This window comes from Hyperolius riggenbachi, chromosome 1 (genome assembly GCF_040937935.1).
Source record: "Hyperolius riggenbachi isolate aHypRig1 chromosome 1, aHypRig1.pri, whole genome shotgun sequence".
Lineage (NCBI taxonomy): Eukaryota > Metazoa > Chordata > Amphibia > Anura > Hyperoliidae > Hyperolius > Hyperolius riggenbachi.
In genome coordinates this window covers 191767224-191779780 of record NC_090646.1, presented here as the reverse complement: position 1 = coordinate 191779780, position 12557 = coordinate 191767224, and the positions used below count along the sequence as shown (strand labels likewise).

General features: G+C 41.9%; 1 protein-coding gene across 1 annotated transcript in view; it reads left to right on the top strand.

The window, feature by feature from the left end:
- The window catches only part of HHIP (hedgehog interacting protein), a 186478-nt gene extending 175261 nt beyond the window's left edge, over positions 1-11217 (top strand). Inside the window, exons 12-13 of the mRNA XM_068269847.1 lie at positions 2481-2629; positions 10493-11217. Coding sequence (XP_068125948.1) covers positions 2481-2629; positions 10493-10686 — 343 coding nt within the window. The 3' untranslated portion in view covers positions 10687-11217. The remainder of the gene's footprint in view (positions 1-2480; positions 2630-10492) is intronic.
- The last annotated feature ends 1340 nt before the right edge of the window (positions 11218-12557 follow it).

Genomic DNA, 12557 nt, shown 5'->3' with positions numbered 1-12557 from the left:
CACCCACAAGTTATTGAGTGTGTAGTAATAGTGCTAGAAAAGATCACATGGCCTGAACGTTTAGCTTGATTGAAGTAATCATAAAAAAATGTATAGGCTACATGATTATTTTTTTAATAGATTAGATGGTATATTTTATGTAAGTTGAAGGATGTTGATCAATGTTTGGCTTTTTTATTGCTCACACATTGATCAGACATGGCCATTCTTTATCACTTAGTGCAGGGCAGGAGAACATCGGATGGCTGTAGTCAACAGTGATACACGACTGCGGTTTCCGTAGTTTTGAACTGCATTGGGCATTTATCGCATACTGTCCAACTTAATTCATTGTTTTTAGATATTACTGTTTTCAAGAATGTTATGAAAAGTTTTTGTATTTGTTTTCAGAAAATTTCCGACCTGAAGCATCTCCTCCTGTCTATGCTCTCATTTGTTCACAAACTTAAAAAAAAAAAATATGTGGAGGTAAAAATCTGCATAAGTATAAAATGGAGGGGAGAAAACTGGAGATCTAAAGAAATATGTTTAGAGTTGCCGCTCTGCATATTTATACCCTTCAGATGTTTTTGACTTTGGGAACAAAGGGCTTGGGAGAGTCCTTCAGATTGACAGACAAACAAAAAGTGTTATTAATCAACTCAGATGTCCATTTGTAACCTGATTGTACTCATATATGAGAATATAAGTGTTATAAAATGGTTAGATGCTAATACATTTACCAAATCATTTGAAGAGACTCTGTAACAAAAATGTCATCCTGTTTTCTACCATCCTACAAGTTCCTAAACCTATTCTAATGTGCTCTGGCTTACTGCAGCACTTCCTACTATCACCGTCTCTGTAATAAATCAACTTATCTTTCCCCTGTCGGATTTGTCGCCCTGTGTCTGGAAGGCTGCCAACTCTTCAGTGTTGTTGATCTGTTATGCACACGCTCTCTAAGCATACTCCGGTGTGTCATTTACATTAGGCAGCCTCTCTGCTCTCTTATCTTTTACAAGCTGGATAAATTTTGTGCGATTTTAACAATACAGATTCTCTTTAAGACATCTATGTTGTGCAAGGTAAAAGTATTTTTTTCCAGAAATGTTTAAAGACAGATTATTTCTTTTTTTTATTGACTACTTCACAATTCCAGTGCGTCACAAGATTAAATAAACTCAACATTGTTTAACTTGAGGCAAACATTTTGAATGGTCTTCTGTGAGTTTTTTTACAATTAGTTGCTGGAATTTTAACCCATTCCATCACAGAACTGGAAACACTGGAACACATTTGCATGCCTCCTTGTTGGCAAACATTTCCAGTTAGGCCCATGCATTCTCAGTTGGATTGAGGACAGGGCTTTATGATGGCCAATCCAATACTTTGTTGTCTTTAAGCCATTTTTCCACCGTCCATTTGGAAGACATATTCGTGATCAGACCAGAGGATGCTCAAGTTAAATCTTTGTGCCCTTGCAAACCGCAGTCTAGGTTTTTTTTGTGGCGGCTGTGTAAGAGTGGCTTCTTCCTTTTTAAGCAGCCTTTCAGGTTATGTCAATATCAGACTTGTTTTAAAAGGACTACAGATACTTGTTTACATTTTGTCCATCATTTTAACTATGTCCTTTGCTCTTTTGGGATTGAGTTGCACTTTTTTTGGCTGAAGTTTCTAGAAAAAAGACTGTGTCTCCTTTCTGAGTGTAATAGTGTCTGTGTTGTCCCGTTGTGTTAACGTGCATATTATTGTTTGTACAGATGAACACGGATCCTTTAAGTGCTTGAAATTTGTTCTCCAGAATAAAGATGCATGGAGGGCCAACATTTTATTCTGAGATCTTGCATGATTTCTTCCGATTTTTCCATTATGTCAAACACACAGGCAATGAATTTGATGCTAGCTCCTAGGTTAGAGAGAAACACAAACTTACCTAAGGATAGGAAAGCCTCTGGATCTTAATGAGGCTTCCCATGGCATCTTCTTGTCCCCATTACTCGCTGACCCTCGAGCTGATTGGGGCCGCGCTCCTTTTCTTGCATGAGTGTGGGCATGCCTTTGCAGTAGCACTACTGTACAGGCGTGGCCGTACTTCTGCTCTGGTACACTTTAACTCCAGTTAAGCTTACTGGCTATGTGAAGCTAATTGGCTAAAGTCTTGACTCTTTTTGTGGAATTTTTAAAGCCGTTTAAAGGCACAGTTAATAAAGCGTATGAAAACGTATTAACCATTAAAATTGTAATATAGCCAATAAAAAGTGAAATAATCCATCTGTGAACATTGTTGGAAAAAATACTTTTACTTACACAAAGTAAATGTGCTAAATGATGTGCCAAATGTATAGTTTGTTAGTATAAATTCTGTGGAAGGGTTATAAAGTGAGTTTTTCAAGAACTCAACCTAAGTGTATATAAACTTCTGACTTTAACTGTATATAAATAAATGATATACTTGGTTAATGTGAACACTCATTCATTTTTCTGTTTTCTTGATGTAGGCCAACAATGCCTGAAGAATGTGCGAGGCCTGTGATCCCACCACAGCTGTTGTCCTCGGAATGCTCTCGTCACTGTAAAAATGGCCATTGTACGCCCACTGGAAAATGCTGTTGTAATCAAGGATGGGAAGGGGAGTTCTGTCGGATTGGTTAGTAATCTTTTTATTATATATACCATACTTTTTACTATGTGTTTTCCATTATTTTGTCCCCATCACCACAGAGGAATAACTGCACTCAGAGTCATGTAACTGGAGAGAAAGGGATTAGAGGGATTTAATGACATTACTGAGCAGTGTGACGTAAATGTTCTATATGTTTCCGGGCGCCTCAAAATATATAATTTAGGTCCTTGATACTTCTGTAGTTATAATTTTATTATGGTGGATCAATGCTGAAAAAGGACCAGTGTCTCTGTATAATAACAGCTTGTAGTCTAAATGACATGTGAGCCTTATTCCTGTGCCTGTACCATGATGTGAATTCTCTTTCTAATGATCTATTCTGTAGTTCCAAGTCATCTGTTAATCTGATAAATATGCCATTTTAGAGTTGTGTTACTGGCAAGACAAACTTTAATGATTTATGCCAAGCTTGCATTAAAAAGAAAAATGCTAATCTTTAATAGCTGTGTGCAAAAATCAAAGCAACAAAGTAATCTATAGCAACCAATCAAACTTAAGAAGTTTACAGTGGCCAGAAAAGCATACAGGAGAACCATTGCATTCAAAAAGTTTGAAAACGTAAAGCCCAACTTCAGCCAAAACTTTTGTAGTTTTGAATGTTCTCGCTTGTTCTTGTGCCTATATCTCCACTGGAAATTCCCCTGTCTTGACTGAAGAGCCCCCCAATGACCTGTCCACTCCATTGCTCAGCCACTGCAACACTGCCAATTTTTCACAGCTGATGACACTTAGCAAATTTGAATTGTTTGATGGGAATTCCCTTACTATGACACTATTGACCAAACATAGTAAAGACACTCACACCACCACCATCTTGGATTTGGGCTAGTTAGACAAGAGAGTTTTAACTAAAATAGAGAGTCCAGCACACAATGACCTGCACTGAAGATAACAACCTCCCCCCTATACACACACACTTTTTATAATATACACACACCAGTGATTGTTTTAATAACAGGCCCATTTAGCTAACACTATCCCCGGTGCCCAAGGATAAGGTTAGTTAAATAAGGTTTCTATTCAAGAAAATAACGAGTGGGTTCCTCACCCTCTCCCTTCCTTGCCCTTCCCCACCTGTACACCATTTTCATTAAAACCTCTCCCATTTAGTTAACTTTATCTCTAGAAATCCAAGCTGAAGGTGAGAGCCCCATAAACGTCTGCTGAATTGTTCCATGAATTTTGCCTGTTTAGTTTAAGCAATCCTGAGCAGATTCACAATACATTGATACTTTAATTCATATAGTAACACAACCCTCTGCTGGTACGTAACTATCCACACTTATACCTCTTGTAATGATCAGGAGGGTGCTTGGCAGTATTAGGCAGTCCAAGCAGCAAAGAGCTCAGCGGCACCGGATAGTAGAAATTGCCTGCCTATTCACTGTCTTTACTGTGGGCCCGTAATTTTTCACCGTGATCTATTAAAGCAATACTGAAGTAAGCTGAAAAAAATGAGTTAGATACTCACCTATAGATAGAGAAGGTTCTGGATCCCATAGAGCCTTCCCGGTGCTCTCTCTGTCCCCTTATTCCACTGCCGGGCAACAGTGAAGTTCTTCAACCAGCCCTCGGAGACAAAATTTTCGGGATTTTCGGGAATTTTCGGGACTCCTCTGTAGGCTTCGGATGCTCTTGTGTTCCCGTCCTGAGTACTTGTCTTCTGAAGCATTCAGGTCTGGTACTAACCACAGACAGATTTTCCATTACAAAATTGTTTGGTTTTTGGTGGTCAGTAAAGCGAATGACCACACTTCATTGACTCCTTCTTTCTCTGTCCAGTATGGAAAGGTTTCCACCAAGCATGAGCATTATTGAAGCAATGAACTTCATGAGAGCCTAACATCTTATACTACACTACACAGGCACCCAGATATAGTTTTTGTTCAAATTATACTGCAAGATGGGCAGCCTGTAACGATTGTGGAACTTTCTCCGTGATCAGCGCACAACGCGTGCGCTGACACGGCGGAAATCCTCCACAAGCGTATATTTGCAGGCACCCAGCAAAAGGTGCTACGCACCTGTAGAGGGAAATTCCTGTCGGCAGATGGCGCTGGGGAGTGCAGAGGAACCAATCCTCTGTACCTCCACAAGTGCCAGACAGGAATTGTACGAAGCGCAGAACGCAATCGCAAGAGAGGCGATTGCGAATGAGATTGAGCAAAGGGACAGGTTGTATGTGTGTGCGCCAATCCAGTCGCCACCCCGCGACCGCGCACACACAACAGCAGATATGAAATAGGAACGCGATCGCGAGAGGTGCGATTGCCAGACGTGACACAAGGCAGATCAGAATAGAATACGAGGGTAGCAAAGGCACAGCAAATAATACAATAAGGAGATACGGAAAATAACAAACGCTAGCTAACCGCGAACACCGCACTCATTCGCAACAGTGCACGTGGTTATGCGTGGTCTCCACGTGATAAGCACAATAGAGACAAGCACGCCTAACTAACCATCGACAGACAAACATGAAACAGAGGACGCGAGCGCTTGCTTAACGGTTACCTCACCGAGCCTCCAGCAAGCGTAGCAGACAAGACAGACACACGAAAACAGGGACAAGCGAGAGATAGGATCCACAGCACTAGCAAAAAGTGGCTAGCGCGATCCAGGTACAGAGTAGCAGAACAGAAGGATCCCCAGCGCTAGCGAAAAGTAGCTAGCGCGATCCCAGAAGACAGAACAGAAGGATCCCCAGCGCTAGCAAAAAGTAGCTATCGCGATCCCAGGAGACAGAACAGAAGAGATAGCTGGTAGCAACCGCTGCACCAGCTATACTCCAAGAACAGAGATCAGAACCATTTCCTGTCTCCAGCAGTGTCCATCAGGAACAGACCATGGAAAGGAAATGACCAGCAAAGCCTTCTGGGAAACATAAAGCTCTTATAGTGCCAGTCATCAAAGAAGGCAGGTAGGGGATTTGCATAACGAATGTATGCAAATTCCCCAGCAAGAGAACAGACCAGAAACTTGCAATGGAAAGACAGGTCTCTGTTCCAGAGACCTGCAGCCCACAGACTAGAGGAATGGACAAACAGCTGTCTGCCTGTGCAGCCAGCTGAGCGGATCATCACAGTACCCCCCCCCCCCCTCTAGGGATGGATTCCAGACATCCCTCAAAACTGGTATCATCACAAAACTCTAACTGAAGACTCATGAAGGTCAGGACAGCCCGACAAGGCCCAATTCCAGAGTCAGTCCATCCGAAACCGACCTCATCGGAAGCAGAAGCCACCGAAACATGCCCATCAGCACTACAAGTCTCAGCGTAACACCCATCAGGACTGTGGACACCAGAGAAGAAGCCATCGACACCCTCCAGACAATACCCACCACCTTCCAAGGAGCGTCCAAGAATACCAAACCTGCCGCAATACCTGTTCGAAGTGTCCCTTACAACACCAAAGCCATTGCTGATCGTATTCAGGGCACTAAGCAAAACCTTTCCCGGAATCTCCCAGAACGCCTTGAAGCTCCGCAGAGATCCCAAGAAGCCAGAACGCTCACCAGGCTCACATGGAGAACTACCAAGAACCCCTATGGAACCTATGATCATTCCAGACTCAAAATTAGCAGGACACCGATCAAGATCAGGACTTTCAGGGACCACTTCTGGGCATGCAAGCAGGCAGGCTATATCAGAACATGTCTCCACTGAGGAAGCATCTGAGTACGCTGGTAACCGAGGCACACTTGGGCTTTCTGGGTCACAGAGCACATCGGGGTACACTAGTACAGGAGAAACCTCAGGACATGTCGGGGAACTGCCAACCTCAGAGTCCGACACAACAAGACCAAAACCAGTACCGGGCAGAAAATCATCACGAGTAAAGGTCACAGGTACTAGTCTTTCAAAAGAAGACTCGGACTCAAATTCAGAATTTTCTGTAACTGTAATATCATCATTGACTACACATGAATGAAGCTCCACAAGAGCTGCAAAAGTAGTCAGCAAGGCAGCAATGCCTACTGAAGTGGGCAACACCTCAGAAGGACCTGGGGGGCAGGAGACATCTCCTACAAGTTCTGCACCCTTTGGGAGGAACTCGGAGACCTTCAGATCATCAAACAAGACCTCAGGAACATCATTTTTCAAGTTGTCTAAGAAGTACTATCCATGTTACAGGGCAAAACTGGAACTTTACTTTGAGAACAGGGCAGATGTCCCAGGGAAGGTTCCACCATAAACTGAGACTGAATTTCATCATCATGAGTGGAACGTACAGGAATATTCACTGGACCACACACTGACTCCCTAACTTTAATCTCGCTGCACCCAGAACTCTGCGTAGTAGTCAAACTAGCTTGCAACTCCAAAACTGCAGAAAGACAGGTAAAAATAGCAGCAATACCTAGACGAGCCTCTAGGGGCAGGGCAGGAGATATTGTACAAGGCAATATTGACTCATCCAGAGTACTGGGTGGAGAGTCAATATTGTCTTCAGAATCAGATTCGCAAATGTCAATGCAAGTGGACATCATGCCTTCATTCATGGTACAGGGCAGGTTCAGAGAAAGCTTCTCTGGACAAGGCAAAGAAGCTTTAGCATCAGATTCACAAAACCGAAGCGCTGTCTCACTCTTAGATTCGGCTAACAATGTCGAATCCGAGGAGTCAGAACGCAAAATTTGCGGATCCAAGATCGCTTTAGGTTGCGAAACTGACGCTTCCATATCGCAAACCTCCGCGATCTGCCGAGCAGACTGCAAGGCATCTAGGACAGAAACACTGGAGCAACTGTCATCAGGCAACAGGCCTGCACAGGTGCGAACAGAATAAGACATAGATTCATTTGCAAAAGAATTGGCGACAACAACAGGAGAAACTTTATTAGACACATCAATAATTTTCTTAAAGTTGCATAACTTAGGAATTTTCCCCATGGCAGGCTCACAAACGGACGATCTTAGAGAACCTGAGGGAAAAAAATCTGTCTTCCTTAGACACAGGACCACACAGACCTTTTGCAGCCATACGTGCGGTGGCGACATCAGACCGCACTGGTTCAACTTCCACACAAGCAACTGCTCTGAACGACTTGCACTCAGACTTCAAACACTCAGTTGCTTTGGGAAAAGGAATACATTCAAAACTCACTTTCTTTAAATCCAGAGGATTGGAACAATCGTCCGCTGACAATGTGTTTTTAGCAGATTGAAGCGCATGTAGTTCATCCAAAATCATTCTCCACACGTCAAACAGCGGAGTCACAAAGTCAGAGATACATTCACCAGTCTTGATTAAAGTGCACGCAGACTCAATGCACGCATACAAAACTGCTTCGTTTTTAGAACGGTAATGACTGCAAAACGATCTCCAATCACATTCCAATTCATAGACCAGGAGCTCGATCTCCCATTTCTCAAACGGGGGCTCCCATGCACACTTAACAAAGGATGAACAATCATAGTGCGCACAGTCTACAGATGGAACTGGAGCAGGAACAGAACGGGAATCTTTTACCTCTTTATTGGGATCAATTAATTGGTGTGTGTGTAATTCATCCAAAATGATCTGCCACACATACATCACCAGATCCACAACACACTAGTCACATTCATCAGAATCAATGAAAAGGCACACAGAGTCAAGACAATCGTTCAGAACATTCACGCTTTTTGCGATGTAAAAATCGCAAAAGGCTTTCCAATCCAAATCAAATTCCTCCACCAAGGCCCCGATTTCCCATGAGGCAAATGGCGGTTCGAACAACCCAGTATCTAAATAATCTCCATATGGGTGGGGATCAGGAACGAGTACAGATTTTTTAACTGCTTTAATATAGTGTGCGATCCTACCTATAGCAGGATCCACATAAGCTTTGGATTGGGGCAAAAAACCTGGAAACTGATCAGCAGATGCATTATAAACATCATTATCATACTGCATGGTTTTGCCCATTTCAGACTTGACAGAAATAACCTCTCTATCTGTGGTTGCCATGGGCAACGGATCTTTCCGCTGGGAAGCCTTCCTAGATCTTTTACGTTTAGACTTAGAGGCTTTGGATGGCTGCTTTATGGATGAAAGAGTAGATGGAACAGCTGATTGAGCTGCTGACAACAACTCATTAAGGGGGTATGGTAATTGAGGTAATCTCAGCCAATTGTGAATTAAAAAGGCCAAGAATTCCAGGGGTCTTTGACTCAGGGTGGTATGATCTAACACATCGTAACCCCACATTGACATTTGCCTCCCCAACAGAATGTAGACCATTTGGGGGGCCCAGGTAGACACTGGGGTGCATTGGAATTCAGGGTTCGCTAACAGTTTCGTACACTCAGACAAAAAATTCGTCTGCTGATTCAGGTTCAAGTTTTTTAAATCTCTTAAAGGTACAAGAGCCATATTCGACAAAATCGTACAAATCGGAAATTCCGTCTACACTGGGGTTTTGGGTTTGGCTGGTCATTCTGTAATGATTGTGGAACTTTCTCCGTGATCAGCGCACAACGCGTGCGCTGACACGGCGGAAATCCTCCACAAGCGTATATTTGCAGGCACCCAGCAAAAGGTGCTACGCACCTGTAGAGGGAAATTCCTGTCGGCAGATGGCGCTGGGGAGTGCAGAGGAACCAATCCTCTGTACCTCCACAAGTGCCAGACAGGAATTGTACGAAGCGCAGAACGCAATCGCAAGAGAGGCGATTGCGAATGAGATTGAGCAAAGGGACAGGTTGTATGTGTGTGCGCCAATCCAGTCGCCACCCCGCGACCGCGCACACACAACAGCAGATATGAAATAGGAACGCGATCGCGAGAGGTGCGATCGCCAGACGTGACACAAGGCAGATCAGAATAGAATACGAGGGTAGCAAAGGCACAGCAAATAATACAATAAGGAGATACGGAAAATAACAAACGGAACAAAAGATACGGAAAAGAACATACTAATTCAACTCCAATTGTCTCTTGGTTACCTGTCCATATACATAGCTGTACCTGACAGCTCCCCATCTACATATTCACACTACAAAGTTCCCCATCTTTCTTATGTCTATATGTGGCAGAAGTATCATATCTGTGAATGTGATGATCACCAATTACCTGTAAAGCCTCAAATACACGCTAAAGTACAGTTGTTTGAAATGTAGGACGAAAAACAGATTTTAGCATACTGAACGACAATCATGTTCAAAAATGTAGCCAAATGCTGAGTGACCAACATCCATCTGGCTCAGACCACTGTTGAGCAGATATTGTGCATTCGGCCATGTGTACAATGTCGTTTGGATGACATTGTTCAACTCAAAATGCTTATGGTGGCTGGATGGTGTAATGGTTAAGGGCTCTGCCTCTGACATAGTAGACCAGGGTTTGAATATCGGCTCTGCCTGTTCAGTAAGCCAGCATATATTCAGTAGGAGACCTTAGGCAAGTCTCCCTAACACTGCCTATAGAGCGCACCCTAGTGGCTGCAGCTCTGGCGCTTTGAGTCCGCCAGAAGAAAAAGCGCAATATAAATGTTATTTGTCTTGTCTTTGTCTTATGTTGTGCATTATGCCATTTCCGCTTGTGTGTTCAGTATTTAAATGAGTTGGTTGTTGCAATATCAGTGTGTAGAAACGACAAGTCTTTCCAACAATGTCGCCAATTAAGCCGTTTCCGCGACATCAGTCCTCTGTTTTCGGCAACTTTTGTTGGGCTTGTGTATGGGCCTTTACAGGTACACACACAAAAGGAAAAGATTACAGATGCCCCTATCCAGACCTGATGGGCAGATAACAGATGAGCGATAAATGATAATGTTGTTTCTGTGATCTTATGTGTGTGTTGAAACATCTTCATTAACATTGCATTCCTCCTGTTTCCTGCAGCAAAATGTGACCCAGCATGTCGGCATGGAGGGGTCTGTGTCAAACCAAACAAGTGTTTATGTAAAAAAGGTTACCTAGGACCACAGTGTGAGCAAGTGGACAGAAACATTCGAAGAGTGGCCAGGGCAGGTATTCTAGACCAAATCATCGACGTGACGTCATACCTGCTGGATCTCACCAGCTATATTGTATAGTCATTGCGGACTGCTTGGATACCTTCCCAACGGGCATTTATTTTTAAACTCTGTAAATAAAACAAACAAAAAGGACTTTGTAATTCTGCTCTAAATCCCTGTGTTTTAAAATATTTTATTAATTTAAATATATTGTCCATAAAAGTGAGTTTGTGTGTGTAATTTATGAATATTTGAGTGTATATGTATGTGTGAAGATATAGACATATTCATTTATTAAACATTGAAATGTTGTGTTATTGTAAACACGGGCTGCAAGAAGGTCATGTGAGCAACTTTATGCTTTTTTTGGTTGTTTATAAAGTAACATTAAAATAGTTATTTAGAAGAAAATATGTCATGTGTACAGTATTTCATTGCTATTCACTGTGGGGTGGGGTGGGGGTGATACGTTCTCTTAAAATCACTTTGTTTTCTTTTTTATATATAATTATCTCAGGTAATTGCATTTTTAGTTTTCACAGGCAATTTTACTATATTATCATAGTAATGCAAGTATTCTTTGCAATAAACCTGTCATTTGTAATATTACTTTTTTGACTTGTTTGTGTTTTCCTTGGGCACATACATATGCAGGTGGTCCCCCATATATGTATGGCGGAAGCTGATTGGGAGCGGTTAGCTAGAAACAAGCTTTGACAGAGTAGATGCCGAAGGATGAGCGTACAGAATTCCAACATTTGCATCGGAATTTCAAAATATGAAAGTTGGAACTTAAGATTTCATGGATTTTTGACTGATAAATTCTGCAACAATTTTTCTTAGAATCATTGTATTAACCTCCTTTGCGGTAATCCCGAGTCAGGCTCCTTAGCGGTAATCCCGAGTCAGGCTCCTTAGCGGTAATCCCGAGTCAGGCTCCTTAGCGGTAATCCCGAGTCAGGCTCCTTAGCGGTAATCCCGAGTCAGACTCGTGACAGAAATTCACAGCTCAGAGCAATATATGCAGTTATATGCAGGAGCTGCTGCAGATCTCTCCGTGGTACATTTTTTCCCTGTTTTTAGCGTCTAAAAACGGAGCTTGTGAAAAATATTGCACGTCTTTTAGACCCTAAATCTGTAAATAATGGTAATGCCAGGGAGGTTAAGGACCCTTGAGCATGCTCAGTAGACATTTTTTGCTCTAATTTGTGTGCAAATAGCAAAAAAAAAGTCTACTGAGCATGCTTGAGGGACTTGAATATGAAAATGTAAGCAAAAATGCAAATAAGTAAGTAAAATTGTAACCTATTGGTAATTGAGAAAATATATTCACTATAAATTACTATTTTGTGTTTTCACAATTCAAACTCAGAATTCAAGAAATTATTAGAAGCAGAGCATCAGCACAGAAGTCAGGCATTGTTTATTAGAGAATAAAGATGGCCGCCTCCATATTTCTCTCACTTCAGGATCCCTATAATGTAACTGTAACATCTTCTGATGAATACAGAAAACTTAGAATAGAAAAAAAGTGGTTGTTGACTATCTTTGCACTGTCTCTGACTTGATAGTTATAAAAAAAACTTCACCACATTCAGATATGATCTCAAATAGAAAGCAGTAGGGATAGTCCTCTGACCTGCTCTACTAAAGTGACACTAAAGTGAAAAAAAATTATGATATAATGAATTGTATGTGTAGTATGGATAATTAATAGAGCAATAGTAGCAAAGAAAATAGTCTCATATTTTTATTTTCGGTTATATATTTTTTTATAACATTGCATCATTCTCTAATATTTGCAATTTACATATTACACTCAGCATTCTAAATGATTTCACAGAGCAGGCTTGTGAACTTTTGAACTTTACTCTGCAGAAAAACAAAATACAGTGAAAGACACTTGCGATAATAAGCTTCAGAAGACAGAGCTCTCTGCGACTTTGAAA